This window comes from Gopherus flavomarginatus, chromosome 5 (assembly GCF_025201925.1).
Source record: "Gopherus flavomarginatus isolate rGopFla2 chromosome 5, rGopFla2.mat.asm, whole genome shotgun sequence".
In the NCBI taxonomy this organism is placed as follows: Eukaryota; Metazoa; Chordata; order Testudines; family Testudinidae; genus Gopherus; species Gopherus flavomarginatus.
The window spans coordinates 105,568,279-105,586,295 of record NC_066621.1 but is presented as its reverse complement, the minus strand read 5'-3'; the positions used below and the strand labels follow the sequence as shown (position 1 = coordinate 105,586,295).

The 18,017-nt window shown below is 38.4% G+C and overlaps 1 protein-coding gene across 4 annotated transcripts in view; it reads right to left on the bottom strand.

Annotated features, from left to right (window-relative positions):
• DPH6 (diphthamine biosynthesis 6) overlaps nt 1-18,017 on the bottom strand; it is a 370,092-nt gene that overhangs the window by 600 nt on the left and 351,475 nt on the right. Inside the window, exon 15 of one of the 4 annotated variants that reach the window (XM_050953884.1) lies at nt 12,990-13,389. The exons of the other annotated variants lie outside the window; for them this stretch is intronic. Coding sequence (XP_050809841.1) covers nt 13,346-13,389 — 44 coding nt within the window. The 3' untranslated portion in view covers nt 12,990-13,345. Of the gene's footprint in view, nt 1-12,989; nt 13,390-18,017 lie in introns of those variants that run through there. 4 annotated transcript variants of the gene reach the window in all.

The following is an 18,017-nucleotide window of genomic DNA, read 5'->3' as shown; positions in this document are numbered from 1 at the left end:
ATATCTCAAATAGCAAAGGTAACAGAGGTACTTAGCACATTGCCGAGTTTCAATTTACCATTACCTAATTTGTGACTTGGGGTGGTGATATAGGAGTAACTTTAAATTCAGTTACTGTATGTTCTGAATGTCTCTTTTACTCTTCATATTTGAATATTCAGCACACAGCTCTCTATAGCTACCAGGTCAAATTCTGTTCTTTGCTGCACTTGTAGAACCCCACTGTGTTAAATGTTGCACTGATGTATCTAGAAGATATGTGCCCCATTGATTTTTTTTTAAAATGTTTGCAAGTCACCTTTAAAATCAACAGAAGTACTGTATACCTTTACTGCTATCAAATCAAAGAAATGTAACAAATTACATTAGATATTTTGCATCTCCTTATGGAACTGTCCTATAAAATGTAATGGGGGTAAAGCCTCTAAAAGTCCAGAAAAGAGCAACAAATATGATTAGAAGTTTGGAGTTAATGATTTATGAAAAGATTAAAACAACTAACCACAGAAACTGAAGATTAAGAAAGGATGTGCCAACAGTCTACAAAAGTTTGAAGGGTACAAACATTGTGGAGGGGGTGAAATTCATGGGGTGCATAGAGAGAGGTCTCATTAGAAGGCTAATGGAATGGAACTAAGGAATGGCAAATTTAGGCTGAATATCAAGAACATCACATACAGCTTTGCTAGCGAAGTGGCAGAAGCCCTGTCATATAGCACGTTTAAAACATGATTGGAAAAAGTGCTAAGAATTGTACTGAAGGAACCGATCCTGAGCTGCAGGGTTTAGGTTTCAATAGGTCTTTTCTGTCTTTAACTTCTGTGATTCTACCGACACTTCAGCACATTAAAAATTCTTGACTAGATAAACAGTGTAAAGAGGGCAGAACTTAAAAGTTTTATGGCATTTCCCACTGAAAGTGATGCTGTGAATATATAGTTCAATCAAAGTGTTAACATGTACTCAGTGAAATTCTGGCCCAACTGAAATCAATATGAGTGTCACCACTGATTTCGGTAGAGTCAAGATTTCACCTACTGCTTTTACTGAACAGCAATAGAAGGAATACATCTTAATATCTTGCAACAGGGATATTACCATATAAATGTTGCAACCAGAGGAACAGACTAAGACTACTAAAATGCTGCTGTGTTATTTTGCATTGAAAATTGTTGACGTTAGAGATGAATGTTGACAGAGGTGAACCTAAGATCAATATTCACCGCAGGGTCAAAGGACTTCATGTTCTGTGTAATAAGCAACTCAATCTATGTAACACCACAATTCAGTAGTGACACACTGATTAAGGGTCAGTTGGCATTTCTATTCCAAACTCTGATTTTTGAGTGACTTCATAGCTATGCTGGCTCAAAAGGCATTGGGTCAAAGTATGCAGAAAGTTGTCAGCTCAATGAAAAAAAAATACATTTTAAGATAGGCTATTTTTATTTTATTTTTGGTTTTTAGACTGTCAGAAATCATTCCTTCTGCCACTTTAACTTTTCACAGGTTTGTAGTCCAGGGCTACCACCACAAAAACGTTGGGTATCGTTTTCAAAACGGATATTTGGCAAGGAGGTAGTTCTCAAAGTGAACTCAACTCTTTTGGATCTTGGAGGTGACCCCAAATATTTACTTTGGAAAACTCTCTGGTGAGTTTTGAGTCAGAAAGGGCCACATTTTCAAAAGATGACTTTCCTTCCTGTTTGTGCAAATTGCAGTTGCAAAATCTGCACCCAAGTTTTTCACTTTCAGTTGAATTATGGCTGAAAATCTGGGTACTTGGATCTCCCATTGTTCTATTACAGGTGAAAATCAGGTATTGAGATGGGAAGTATTCTGTTTTGGATCTGTAGCTCATTTTGTCAGTCTAAAAATGTGGGAGTAAAAATCTGCGGGTGCAAATTTCACTGGCAGTATGGGAGGATGGACCTCATGCCTTCTAAAAATAAAACTGTAAGTCAAAGTATGGGAGGAGAGAAGCACAGCACTATGAGTGAAATTGCGTCAGTTCAAATGGACGTAGTAAATCATTCAAGAATACAAAGGCTACATCTTTTATCTGTTATAAATAAAACAACAGTTGATCCTCTAAGTCCTTTCTTCTACTAATTACACCATTTTAATGATGTGGCACTAATAAAAACAAATCCTTACGGTTTTCAGCAAGCTACGCTTTAAGATAAATAACAACTCAGGTCAGCATTATTTATTATTTTTTATATTAAGTAATTCTTTGCTTAAATGGCTAAGATTTCAAGTAGCTTTTTATCAATGCTGAATATCGAACCAATTGTTCACTTGCATGTCGTTCCTGTAAATAAAAACATAGGGGAATGGCGGCTGATGGTGGTGGTGTGTGTATATGGGGGGGGGCATGGGCATGTGTATTCGGGTGGGGTTGGAGGAGGGGGATAGAAGCAGGACCGGCGCTAGGGTTTCTCGCGCCCTAGGCGCATGGCCATTTCGCCGCCCCCCGCACTGATCCCGTGGCTCCGGTGGAGCTGCCGCAGTCATTCCTGCGGAGGGTCCGTTGGTTCGTGGCTTCGGTGGAGCTGCCGCAGGCATGCCTGTGGGTGGTCCACCGGAGCCGTGCGAGCAGCCGACCGTCCGCAGGCATGACGGCGGCAGGTCAACCGGAGCCGCTTGCTGCCCCCCCGGAAAAATGCTGCCCCCTGAAAATTCCTGGCGCCCTAGGCGATTGCCTAGGCTGCCTAAATGGTAGCACCGGCCCTGGCTAGAAGGAATAAATATACTTCAGCGATGATCTATGCTAGTCCAAACTGTCTTTTTAATGTGCCCTGCACCAGACTTATCAAGTCTGATAGAAAATTTAGTAATTTATTTCAGGCAAGGAGTTATCAAAGTGATAAATACTGTATTTTCATTTTCAGTCACATATAACTCTTCCCATTTCTACTTGGTGTTACCCCAACGCAGACGAGAGCCTAACTCTATGAGTGCTCTCCACACCCACTGTGCTCAACAAGAATTGAGGCATGGGTCCCAGACTGTCACCAGAAATTTTTCTACTTAAATCAGGAACAACTGAGGGACACATGAAAACACACAGGAAGGTGGACACAACTGGAAACTGAAATAGAATTGACTCAAACCAACAATGAAATCAACCAGTGCTATTTGTTCTTACTGTCTTTTCGGTAACAACAGGAGATAATTCAGAAAAATAGTTCAGTGACCTTTCATACTGACCTAATACCCTCACATTTTACCTTGGCACTTTGCAACATTATAAGTTATTGCTTTTAAAGGCGGTCTTCATGCTAAACTGCTCCATTAATGCAACAGCATCCTTTTATGGAATCAGTCTAACCTTTACAAAAATAGTCTTTATACCTGCACTACTTTAGTAAGTTTAGTTGACTTTAGTAAGACCCTCAGATCCTCTTCTGCAGTCCTTACTTGTATGAGCTGAAGCAAATGAGACTGTTCACATGGGCAATGCTTGCAAAACCAGGGCCATTATCCTGATACTTTTAGTGGTAAGCACTCTCCAGCAGCTCGTTATGGGAGAGAACTAGACTGCATTGAAATGGAAAATGGTAGCAGAAAGATTATGTGTTTCACCCAGAATATAACAATCTATTTGATGTTACTACTACACTCTTCCTTCACTTTGTAATCAAAAAGATATTGTTACATCACTTAGTTCAGGTCTTTAAATCCCTGAGCTAATAAAACTCCATTGCTTCAGCTGTGTGGATTTGACATGAAGCATGTACTTTGAAGAGAAGCCTCAGAGGGGATCAGGTTCCTAACAGTTGACTATGAGTTCCAGTCCCACAAGATGTGCCCCTGGCACGCAGGGCACTTAACCCTTCGACCAGTACCAACATGACTATTCAAAAAGTATTGATGTCCCTAAATCCCTGGCAGATTGCAGACAGTTCTTGTCTCCCTTGAAGCCAAAGCATATGGCCACTAATGGGATGGATTAAAAAAAATACATACATACATTCAGTCTTTGCCACATGAATGTAAAGCCACAGAAATGGTAGAAGGTGATTGAACTGGACTGAACACTGTTAAATACATGATTAGCCTCTTGTTATGGATCATTTCCATTGATCTATATCTGGTTTCACCGCACAGTTTAATTAAAGCTGTCTGGAACAAGCCTGTTCCCTAAATGAGCAGGCAGTGCAATGAAAAGCTGAAACATGAGGAAGCTTGAGGCCTTTAAAAAAAGATCCAAGTGACTGTCTTTATGGCTAACAACGGTAGCAGGGAAGAAAAATACATTTCAGAAAATTAACGTTCTACTGCTGTTTTGTACCAGACCTATGTGTCAGAGAAATCAATTAATTTTTTTCCCAAGTTTATTCTTAAAATAATACAATGTGTTTTGGGTAAATGCAGAAGTTCAAAACAAAAATGTGTACAATCTACTTGCTCAATATGGGCTAAAATCTCTTGCTCAGAATAAGCACTGAGCCTATTAAATAAAAACACCTTGACAGAAAACTTTGATGAAAAATAAAAACGAAATAAAAGTAAAGTGTTTCCTAAAGGACGATCTGCAGTGATTTTCTCCTGCAAAATTCTGGTTTTCTAAGGAAAAATCTGGACATTTTATATACTTTTATACTTCGCTTTTCAATAGCTCTTTTATTATCTCTTTTCCGTCACTGTCCTAATGATATTTTTAAAATCAGTCGTGTTGGACATTCCCCTTGAAAAGTATATGGGCCAGATTTTCAAAAGAGCTAAGCTCCCGACAGCTGGGAGCAGATTTTCGAAGAAAGCTCTGCTCCCATTTTGGTACCTAAACAAAGTGTTCAAAAGGACTAAGCACCCTGCAGGTTGGTGGAAAATCTGGCCATAAACACATTACTATATGTTCTTATATTTTTATTTCAGGCTTTTAAAGTTGGGATCATAAGATTTGGCAATCAGGAACACTGAAGCAAATACTAGGAGAAAAGAAGATCTGACAATTGCTACACATGGAGAAATGCGATTGGCGCACAGGCCTGGGTGCCAGTAACTACTGATTGCTTATCCCGGTTATAACAATTATCCTCGGCCTTTGTGCAAGTCACAAGGTCTCTTTGTATGTTTCTCATCTGTAACATGAAGCTAATGTTGATTTACCTACCTCTCATGGGAGTTCAGTGGTTAATAATGGTTTGTAAAGCACTGTATACGTGATTATTATTATTAAAACTATAATTTTACGTCAAACTGCTTTACATAGTTTAATGTGTATATTTGGCACTCATGAGTGGGGCAGGTTTGGCACAGTGGAGGTATCTAGGTGCTGTGCAAGCTTCTTCATCCCACACTGCTAATGCACTTCAATTCTGAACTTCAACCACCCTGGTGTTCCCTGCCCGGGGCTCTGCTCTAGATCAGAGGCTACCAATCATGTTGAATTGTTAGGTCATTTTCTGATGTGGTGGTGTGACAAATGTCCACCAGGGATTAGGGTGAGGCTGCAAACTCATTTTTAGTGTGAGCTACACTAAATTAGGATTTAAGAGTAGGATGCCTGAAATAAAAGCATCAATCAACTTGCCACCTAACTTAAAAATCCAATCTATGTTGTGAAGATTTCACAAGTTGCTTCAAAACTGCTATCATGTTTTTCTACACTAACATTTCATACATGATACATTTTCAAAAGTATCAGGTCTATTTACAAAAATGCACTTGCAAAAAAGTAAACCTACAACTGCAGATACAGTTAACCATAATTATATGTGGAAATAGGTCTATATCCGTGCAAATAGCCAGGCCGATCCCAAATTTAGAGATGCATCTGTCTGTTTTCATGAGTGCAAATATGTAGCCCTTAATATTGTGCTTTTGAAAAATTGTCTCATCACGTTTTTATTTATTTCTTGTCTATTGACCCATCACACTTGTGTAGATTCTTGCTGCTACAAAGTTTTCCTATTAAACCTGTTTCAATTAGAACAAATATATCTCCTTTTCACATAATCATATGGCAGATGAGAATAAACTTTCGACAGGAAGGACCACAAATTCTCAGAGCTGCTGCACTAGTGATTCAACTTATTCACAGTTCAAAAGGATTGTCTGTCTTCTGTTCGTACGACACTATGCGTAATGAGGCCACAGTTGTCACTGTGCCTTTTTTGGACACTACCAAAATGCACATATTTATTATTATATGGGACCACAAGGGTTTTATGAAGAGAAGGGGAGGTGCCACAGAGAGACAAATGATTCTCTGTCCTCCAAAATGTCCACTGAACAGCTGAGGGTTTCATCCTGCCCACACTGCATGGGCTCCATATCCATCCACAAAACAGTGGGGTGGGACAAGGGCTAACATCAGAGGGCATCACTGCTCTCCAGCGCTGAAGGACCTTAAAGATGGCCTCCAGTCTGACCAACTTCCTTTCCATTCTGCTGAGATGGTGATAGCAGAGAAGGGGGCATGCTCAAGGATGGGGCGGGTGTGAACATTTACAAGAATCTTGCTCTCCTAGAGCTGAGTCACTTGGCTGAGAAAGTGGGATTTTTTGTAGCTAATAAATTTTTCATCATATTAAAGACATTGAACAGAAAAAAAAGTTATTTTTAGAGTTGGTTCAATTGTGGGCCTGTCAGCTTTGGCAATGCATCTCTTTTATCAGGCTGCCAAGTTAATTTGTTTTGTTTTTAGAGTAAAGTTTGCTTAAAGACCAGTTTCAGAGAAGTTACTGACTGGGGGGTGTTAATTAGTGCTTTGCAGACTCTGCAGGGTTTGGTTTGTGATCATTTTCACTTATTCAACCCTGTAATTCAAGTCACAAGGAGATGGGAGGGAACCAACCCCGTTCTATTCATTTGAAGGCTTGATTGTGACTAACTCAAACCTCTGAGAGAATCTCTCTTCTCTCTCTCCTCCTTGGGGGCCCTAACTCTGTCCCTCTTCCAGACAAAATTAGTAATAGCACTTACACTTACGTAGAGTTGTACAATTTCAATGTTATGCACCAAGATACACCCTAAGAACATCCTCTGATGATGTTTTCACGGGCAGTGGTCCTTATCCATAGATCTTCAAGAGGGTGCCATGTAGAAGCTTCTCTCCTCTTGTATTTTTGTGGGGGTGTGGTGGTATAACTGTAAGACCAGGCCACTGTGCCACCGCTTCTAGGGAGAAGTGGGTCAGCGAGTGACCTGAGCCCACCCTCAAGGGCAGGAGGGGAAAGAAACACTTTTCCATTCCTGCTGCTGCCACACTAAACACAAGACCACACAGTAGTGTGAGGCACAGGAAGCAGAAATGCTGAAAGAGACAAACAAGGAGAAGAATAACATAGGATAGTACAGGGTGTGCGTGAAACTTGGAGAAATGGGATGAGATAAGTGAAGGGATGTGAATATCAAGAAAAACATCCTGACAATGAGATCTACTAGTATGTGGAGGAAGAAACCAAGTCACATGGGACATTTAAAATTAGAGTTGACAAAGTACTAAATGATATACTATAGAGAACATTCCTACACTGGGGGAGGATTAGACTAGTTGACCTAACAGGTCTTTGCCATCTCTAATTCCTGTGATAGACTGGCTTGAGGAAGAGAATGAGGCTGGCTGTAGGAGGAAGAGCTTGAATAGAGTTCCATGAATTCCTCTGCTGTCTGATATCCTCTCCCCAAGTACACAGACATTGAGATTTGATAGGAATGTTTCACAAAGCTCTAATATCAATGTGCCAGATGCACCTACAGTGCTGTACGAATAAGAAAATCAAGCAAGATAACTAAAATGACACATTTTTAATATGGATATTTTTAACAATTGCAATTAGAATCTCAAATAACATTCTTAAGATATTTATGCCCCATGTAGCTCTCTCTGAATATATGTAAAACCATCTTCCGTAACACACACAGCTAGTCAAATTAGATATTTTATCATGCACATCAATGGCAGGTCATGGAAAGAAATGTGATGCTTTTAAAGATAAACAAATGCTTGCTGAGCTCCTCTGCATATTAGTTATGGCTATTTTTTAAGTAAACAAAATTAAGTTCGAGCTTTGATAATTAGTTTTTCAAGCTGCTGGCTGTAGTTTAGAAAATAGCACAGCAACAGCATGTAACAGTCTTTGCTAGTATTCTTTGTTCTTCTATATTTAGCATTGTCCTACATAAAGGTACTGTAAATAGTCAGCCTACACAAGGTTAAAAATGTGCACTCCTGTTTAAAATGTCATTAGCCTTCCACACTGAATAAAGAAACACTTAAACATTCCCTCCCAATACTCCCAGAGAAGGCTAAATATAATTTCCAGGGGAAAGGAGGAACTGAACTTTAGTGAGTATGATTGTTCCGGGAGCACCAGAGCTGAAAAGTGAAAATTTCCATTTTTTCTAAAGGCATGACAGAGTGCAGAAATCACAAGCTTATTTTCTTTGTATACCACCTTCCAGTGGCCTCAAGACCTATATAAGGTTCTCTCTCTTTAACAGAAATATGGTTACTGAACTTCTAAGCTGTGTTTAGTCTCTGGGGAGGAAAGGGCATAATGCTACCAAGTTGGGATGAGGTATGAATGGAGACAGATTATTACAAACCTATACAATAGTTTCAGTGAGCATCTAAAAATCACTCGCAGTATTTGCACCACTTGTTTGCTCACACAGAAACCTGAATTTGCCTGTGCAGGTGGAGCAAGCTGCATTACTCACCACTGGTTCACACACACAACTACCATGCAAATATTGTGGACATATTTTTAGCAATAAGTTGAAATTTTGACCCCCAAATTATCAAATGAAATAGCACATGTGCAGTGATGCTAACACTTGCTTTTTCACCTCTGGCTGAGTTACAACTGCTTACCACTGCCCAGAATCTCAGAGCACTGACAGACACGGAAATTACCTGGAACAGATTTGCAAAATCTGGGACAGCTGGCAGCTATGCCCCTTAAGTAAGGGTTGGGGAACATTGGTGGGGCACTGTGTAGGAAGCTCTGCTTATGCCTGCTGGTAAATCAAGGACTTTTATCTCCAGAGCTGTCAATCTGGCACCTTTCACAAGTGTTAAATTCACTTACATATTTTTTAAAAGAAGCTGTCATGAGACATACTGAAGCAAATATGTCCTTCAGTGGTTACACATGGACTGAGTTGTAACAGTGTTTGTTAAGTGCTTTGACATCCCAGGATGATATGTTCTGTATAAATTCAACATTTGTTGGTTTGTTCATCCACTTTGCTAAGTACTCTCTAAAATCTGTAGTCTTTGGAAACTTCAGACTGGAGATAACGTGATCTAAATTGGACCACAAGAGATTCATGTGTAACTCTGGCAAAAATTACATGCATGTATTTGGTGGTAGACTTTGGTCTGCAAACAACAGAAAAAGTGTCTGAAAAATATTTTATGGTTCAACAAAATTCTTTTCAATTGTTACAGAGAGGACCATACATGACAAGCTGTACAAAGAACATCTTGTATTCTTCAAATTAATAGGTGATAATGTAAAATAATACTGATAAAGCAACACTTTTTAATTATTATGCTTGAGCCTAAGGTAGTATACATTAGAGCTACACTGATTTACACCAACAAATGAACTGGTCCATTATCTAGAGTTCGTATTTATATATAGTGCCATGTGGCCATGTGAAAGCTAGTGAGGTTATTTCTAGATGTTTACTGTTTTGAAGATTTAAATCAATCTACTGCACTAGAATAAAGAGTATACAATGACAAACCAAATAAAACTACACTGGAGCATGTAAAATACATGATTAGGTTGTTGTAGTTATTTTCTTTTGATCCAGATCTAACTGCATGGCACAGTTTAATCAACGTTTTCTGGAAAGGGGAATGGATGGCTCAGGAGATTGGTCCTGGAATACATAGCTTTCCATCAAAGCCAGAATCAGGCTGTTAGGGACTGAATTTGTTACTACTGTATCTCATAACTTACATGAAGTAAGTTGGAGGAATCTTGATTAAGTTACTAGTGAGAGTAGGCAAATATTTCCTAATTATTACCAATATTTGAGCTTGGATAAATAGATCAATTACTGTCCAGCACAGCTTGAGCACCTGGGTCCCGTCTTGCCCCCTATAATAAAGGAAGGGGAAGCAGAGAGAAGAAAAATCTTTAGCTCTCATCTTATGGCCTCCAGGAAGGGGGAGTGAAAATCACTGCGATGGCATTCTCCATGGAAGGAAGGGGAAGAACAGTACAGATCTCATACACTTCATCAAAGGCTAGGACAGGGGAAGTCCCTCCCTGGCTTCCAGAAAAGTGAGACCTATTAGTTAGACATATACTTGGGGGAATGGGATAGGGAGAGGTATACAACTGAATCCAAAACCAGCCAAATACCTGGGGGTGGCCTGAATTTTCACCAAGTACTGATTGCTGAATTGCCAAATGTTGGGCTGTATTCATATACCTAGCTCCAAATTATTAGTAATATAAATTGTAAGACAGTAGTGCCTACAAGCCCCAAACAAGACTGAGGTGCCATTGTGTTAGGCACTGAACAAACACACAGAAAAACACAGTCCCTGCCCCGAAGTAAGAGAGGGTGGGAGAAAGCAAGTATCAACCCATTGACATATGAGGAACTGAGACACAGAAAGATTTCCCAAGATAACACAGGAAGTTTGTGGAAAACCAACAGCTGAATCCACATCTCCTGTCCCTGGCCAGTCTGCTACACAGAAGACTGTCCTTTCTCTCCTGATTGATAACCTACGTGTCATCTTTGCTGACAGTCTCAAGAGAATGGTTAAGGACCTTGGGCCTGAACTACCTCGGCTCCAGACAATTATCTGTTCTATTATCTTATGAGAGCTTAGAAACCCAGTATTATTATATACCAAATATTAGATTATACAACAAAAGGGTCTACAACTGAAGAAAATGTGTAACAAAAAGGTTAAGAAAAGACAAGCTCCCTATGAAGTTGCAGTTATAAAAAAGATTAGCACTATATCGTATGGATTTCAGTTACATTTTAAAAAAAGGACTTCTCATGAAGAATCTTTTAGCATTATTCAAATTATACTATCTGGCATAATTTTTGCAAACTGGTTTGATTTGTAGCCACATGTATGAGAAAATTAACTACACTATCATAAACAAAGTATTCTAAAAACAGATGTAAAAAACTGTATGGAACTGACCTACTCCTTAAGGGCTCTTTTCAGCACAGAACACAATTTCCACACGTGCTGCTTCTGTGACTCAACACCAACAAAGATAAAGCAACATCAAACTGTTTCATGACACTGGCCCAACAGAATTACCAGTTCTGGAGCCTTAAGCCACATCTTCACGAATAACTGTAAGTGGACGTTAGCTCAAATGGATATTGGATTAATGAAACTAAGAATGCTCTGAAAGAAAACTGATGTGACATTCTAATCACTTTTAAGAAACATGAAGAATGAGTGATGGAGAGATGACCTTTATCTTGGCTAGGAAGATTCCCCCACAAACAGAAACTCAAGCCATGAGGCACAGTGAAATAAGATTTTGTAATGTTCTTTTGCCTACTTTCTGAAAAGATGTGATCTGTGGTCCAGTATCTGGTTTTACCAATCTAGCAGTACTGCTAGAGGGTACTAAAGTGTCCAATAAGAGATGTCAGTTTCAAAGTAAAGCAAAGATGTCGATGTAACCCTCTCTTTGGTCAGCATTGATACTATATGCCATGGGCCTTAACTTGTCAGTGAACATCAAACCATCTTGTATTACAGAACATGGTAGTGAGAAGGACAATCTACAGAAGGCCCTGAAATCATTTCAGAATGGGCTGGGTTTTCTATAAAACACAACTTTATCTCAGCTGAATTAACTATGATTTTTTAAAAAAGTTTCTCTGGGCCCTTAAAGGTTTTTTTTTGAGTTGTACTGAGGTAGAGAGAGTCATTGGAATGAGGTATACCTCCTTTTGCTTCTGTGCACAAGGCACACATGGAAAGGAAGCAGGGAATTTTTTGCCAAATCACTTTGCTGGACACAGTAACCTCATATGCAACCTGCCATGAGATCATCTATGGTTATTAAAGCCCTAAAACTGAAAAGGTGAAACATGAAGAAACTTAAGATAGTTTTCTTTAGTTTTAAAAAAATCTACCTGTTTTTTTTTTATTTAGAAGTACCAGAGAAGCAAAGAGAAAATAGTTAATAATATTAACTGGATCTGCACATGTGCATGTCAAAGGCTTATGCAGAATAAATCAATCTCTGTAAGATGCTTTTTCTTCTAGTTTTAGCAACTAATTTAGGTAAATGTGCAATTTTCATTTGATACACAGATCTGCATCCAGATTTTAAATTACTGGTTTCTCTCTCTACTATAAGCAATAAAACAAAATATTAAAGTAATAAACTATTTCTTGAAAATACAGACATTGGTTATTTATTTTTCCAGCGTTCCAGCTCTCTCTCTCTCAGGGGAAATCTGGAAGTTTTAAAATCATTCACTGATCCTTAGCTTTGTCACCATTCTCTTCCCCTTTGACCTCTTAGACATTTTTTGTTTGCTGTAAGAACTCTACTGATTTGTTTGCAAATTATAAGTCCTATTGTGCCCTCCTTTTTCTCAAACCACTGGCCAGTATTTTTTTAAAGAAACTCTCATTTTCAAGGCCTGCTGAAGATTTAAAATATGCTAAACTGGGCAAAAACTCTGTGGTAATCAGTACAATACATTTTACACTCCATCAGAATCATTTTTTTCTGCCTTTATGTCAATAAAATCTTTTCCCCTTTTTACAATGGTTTACAACTTGAATAATTTAATACAACAGTAGTTATATTTTTATTGCAAGCTTATAAAACTTGTACCGTAAGTCTCTTCCATGCAATGCATTAACCAAAAAACTGACAGAGGAGAAGGAGAGCTGATGATTACTAAAACTGTAATTCAGTCTTGAAATTCTGAACATGCCATAAACTGCTTCTGCTTCACTTGCATACTGTAGATACTGTCAGAATTTCTCAAATGAACTCCTTCATTGTATTTAATCTCTCCTTAGCTGTTATTTTACTGTATCTATTATAGAAACAAAAAGGACTTCATATTTCATACAGCACCTTCTGTAGAATGATCAGCTAGTGGTCCAGTGGAACAGGCACAGGAGTAAGAGTCAAGAGATACAGATTCTCTTCACAGCTCTGCTGTTGACTTGCCGAGAGACTTCAGGTAAGTCAGACCGGCAAGTTGAACGAGGTATGTAAGGACATCCCTAAATTTACTCCCAATGATGTAAAGGTAGACATGTGCTCAAGTGCCTTGCTGAATCAGTGTCTTGGTTTTCAGAAGTGCTGAGCACCTGCAGCTCCTGTTGCTTTCAGTTGTAGTTGGGGGTGTTCAGCACCTCTCAAAAATAGGCCTTTAAGCTCTCTGGTGCCTCAGTATCCCTGCCTGTAAAATGGGGATAATAATACTTATCCACGTTTGTCAAGTGCTTTGAGATCTACAAAAGAATAGCAGAATCCAAGCACAAAGTATTATTGTTATTGTAAGTACCACAGGATCTCTGAGAGTTCATGCAAAGATACTGTTTGAGGGTCTTTTATGGGACTTTATATCAAAACAAATGGTTGTGTCTGTACATACAAAACACTTCATTATATTTGTAGGAATAAACACAGCCTGCCCCTGTTTAGATTCCTTTGCACACAATATTAATAAAAATAATAAATATTAATCTAATCTTTTGGTAAAAGGAAGAGTAATGCCCTAATGATTTGTAAATGCTAACAATTTGTGTCAGAAATACTGATTCTAGGCAACATATACATATTTATTTAAAATGTAAGGACGAAGGTAACTAAGGTTAACTTTGAAGTATATTCTTCATGGTTTTCGTTGTATGTGCTACTTTATTCTGCACAACAACAACATGGGAAAACTTTTGTACTAAGATTTTTAATAGTCAGGAATGTATAGTTTTTTCTAGTACATTGTTAGAATTTCTAAAGCCAAATATGAGAAATGAATGACCTCAAAAATCATGTCCTGATGGGCTTGCAAAAATAAAATACATAATTAGTTCTGTAATTGCAAAACTCAGTAGTCCTAATATTATTATTATACAGATCATTGTTTACTCCCTCTGCATATGTGATTAAGATATCACATAGTAGATGGAATCAAGCATTTTTAATTTTAAAACTGATATCTTGAGCAGAAATTCACAATAATTCACAACTTACGCTGCTACCTTCCACCTCACCTCCACTCCCAATAATTTACAATTTTAATCCACACACACACACAAATCTAAGTTTAAGAACTGCTGCCCTTCTGTCCAAAGTGCCACTTGCCTTCTGGAGTTAAAACAATACAGAAACACTTAAATATCCCTCTGCATAGTCCCAAAGCAAGAATAAATTACTTCTTTGAGTGGGAGGATGGAGTTGAACTATTATGCTCGTGACTGCTGGGGAATCAACACATTCAGCTGAAAAAGTGGAATTTTCTATTTATTCACAAGCCTGATAAAGTGCAGACACACTGAAATTAGTTCTGCACACTGTCTCCTAATGATGTCAACCCCTGCCTAGATAGATCACACACTTTGTAGGGTTAAGGGTCACAGACACTGCTATGCTCTCTTAGGTTTGATTTTTTTCTTAATATGCTAATCATGCAATGTTCAGATGAATTATTGTGATCACAAGAATATTAGACACCTAGATTAAACAACAAAGGTAACTAAAAGTCTTCCCCCCCCAAAAAAAAGTGTATGGGTATCATTAAGTTAATAGGTAGGTAGGATACTGGACTGGAAGAATTGTGTGAAAGGAATCTTGGTAGTTTCAGTCCAGTTCATGGTGGATAAATTTTTGCTAAACAAAAGTAATCCAGATCAGCTATAAAAACAATGATCTGAAGATTACTGTGTAGCATGAGGGGCTGTATGAAATAACTTTCATTGTCCAAACCAGAGGCTGCACAATGGATCAGTTGAATAATGTTTGATATTCAGTCACTAAAAGAGCTACATGTGAAGTATGTCACATTCACTTCTCTATTCATTAGACTAGCAAGCTTGGGACCCATTTATCAGTACTGATCATTTTCATTAGAATGATGCAAAATATGAGTCTGATTCTGTAACCTTCTGGTCACAAGTATACTCCCAGTAGGTTCAGTGGGGTTACTCAGGCTAGTAAGAAATTGTTTGTGGAAGTGTTTGACGATCAGCTCATAAATGCTTATAAGTGAGAAGATGCCCTTTTAGAATAGTTAATATTAGATCAATATAGATAAGGTTACAAAATATCTAAAGAATACTTTGGTCCCAAAATGAAAATGTTTAAAAGTCATGTGTTACCACTGGCTCCTTACTGCATAACAGATCCTGAAATCAATATGCTGCACTGGTTCAGTAAATGTGTCTCTTAACAAGTTAATAAAACAGTGATCCTCACATAGTCTTTCCATCAAACTTTCAGGGGAAAAAATGAGAATATTAAATGCACTAGGATAGGGAAGATCTGCTCCATTTGCTCTGCAATGATAATCTGTTACAAAAGAGGATTTTTATTATTAATTCTTTGCCTTCTGGGGATATTATAATTTTCTAGAATGTAGAAATGCCTTAAGCACAGCAATTTGCTGAGCTAGACTGAATTTCAAAATGTTTCAAATGAGCTGATAAACAACTGCATAATTAGCCATTATTTGATCAAGACTGTACATTACAGATACCCAACCGAACGAGCCAATGGATAGGTAAATTGTGGATATTGTTTTAAAAACTAAGAGCCAGTATTATATTTTGACACGCATCACAACTTTTCTTGTAAAGAATTAAAAAGCACACTTCTTATTTTTTCTTTAGAAATGCAGATTATTCTATCAACTAAATCCTTTGGGTCTTAAACATTAAACACATACTTCTGTGGATGAATAATGAGGAGTTTATGGACTGAATATAACTCATGCACTAAAAGCGATTAGATTGAAAGATTTTTTTTTTCAATTAAGTAGTTACAAATCCACTGCATACACATTATACTCAAGACCTGATGTACTTTCTGGCAAGCTGGACACAAACTCAGTTGCAAGGTCCTTGGATTCTATAGCACTTTGCTGAGGGAGCTTCATTTTTGTTACAAAATAGAGGTTTTTCATGCATACAAGAAGGAATAGTTCAACCATTATAGTATAGAATACATACAATATTTATAATGACTACACTCAACTCCAAGTAGAATGTCAAGATGGCAATGGAGGTTTTGGCAACTAGCTAGGGAATTTTTCAGGGGTCAATTTGAGACTGTGGAATAAGTACCCTAGCTTGGCTTAAGTCTTCTTATAACCGAACTATTTAAGTATAGCTAATGTACAGCTAACATTAGATCTGTGGTTCTAGTAATGTTAGTATATTTAGATCTATGTTTCTCCTTACCACTCCTGCTTCCCAAGAGGTATTAATATAATTTGACGTGAGCAGGAATCTTCCACACAATGTTTTCAGCTGAGGAGAAGTTTAAAAGGAAATGGATCAGCTGTATGGTTACGATCAGAAAAGTGACTACATAAAAATGGCACCTTTTTACTCAACAGATCTGCTCCTTGTGTGGATTGTATTTGGCTTGTCTCTGCTAACTCTGAAAGCCTTTAATGAAAGACTGCTCCTTAAACTTGTCACTGTGGCAGGACTAAATATTGCCCAACTTGGACCACAGGCCAAACTTAATGTTAAGGGGTAAAAAGAAGGAAGCATCTATCTGACAGTGTGATTACATTAAAAAAAGAGAATTGTTTAAAGCTATTCAGGAATATGGAATATTAGCAGTAGCCCTGGACACAGGTGGACATTAGTGGAGACAGGTTAGCTAGCAGAGTTTAGATGGGGCAGTCAAAGGTGCTTGAGAAAGGCAATTAGATACCACCCTATATATGTAATACTAGGTATGTGTACAAACACACACACACTTTACAGGTAAAAATATGTTGTTACTCTTTTCAGCACTGCAGAACCAATTCAGCTAAGAGGTAGTACATCAGAATCTATGCTGGCCCACACAAATATTATCTAAGGGCCACGGTATCTCCTCAGCAGGCAGATCTCCCCCTGCCTCAATGGAAGCGTGAGAGTGCTGCCTCAGTGACACCTTCACCCTCACTTAGTGGAATCCTCTGGAAAACCCTCTGTTGGAGCCCGATGAGGTAGGTGCTCACAGAGCTTGGGAGGTGGGACGAAGCTTTTGAGAGGGAAAGAACTGGCACTTTCTTCAGTACCTTCTCCTGTACCATAGACTCACACGGAAAATCCATGTAGACCCTTGAAGTTAAATCAAGTTGGAAATGTATTAACTCTCTCAAGATAACCTCTACTGAGCAGCCTCAAGAGGTCCCACATATAGCAGCAAAAGCTCAAGAAGTCATGATGGTAGGTGCGGGGAAGTAGTAGAACTGCTGAAAGAAAGCAATCCATACAGACAGGTCTTCTTGCTTTGGGGGACTCTTGCCTCTGGATCCCACCAGGATCTGACGGATTAGAAGGCCTCCTCTAAATTTAATGCCCTCTGTAAGCCCTTATCTCTAAGAGGGACTAATGAGGTTAGTCTTGCAGAGGTTTCCTGCCTCTCTGGCCCCAGTGGTTTCTCTGTAAGAAGAGATGCCGTAATCTTAAGCTCCATTTGCAGAATTGTATTGAGTAAGGCTGCAAGCTCTCCAAAGCATGGACCCTGTCTTATCTATATGTATTGTGCCTAGTACATTGTTGGCACTACACCATATAGCTAATCTAGCTAAGGTATTTATGTAGCACCTACAACTGTTTTAGCTAAGTGATGCACAAAATTAAGGAGCGTAAGAGCACAGATCAAGAAGAAGAATGAGATGTAGTATACACTGAAGCCTTTAAAAAAATTCCAATGAATACATATTTATCACAACATTCTCACCTGGTGCCTGAAATGCTTAAAACCGCAGTGTGGAACATGCTACAGTATAACAACTGAGATGTACTCCTTCAGTTTTAATAATGCTATCTGGCATCCAATTAATCCCTAATACAATTTTATCCTTTG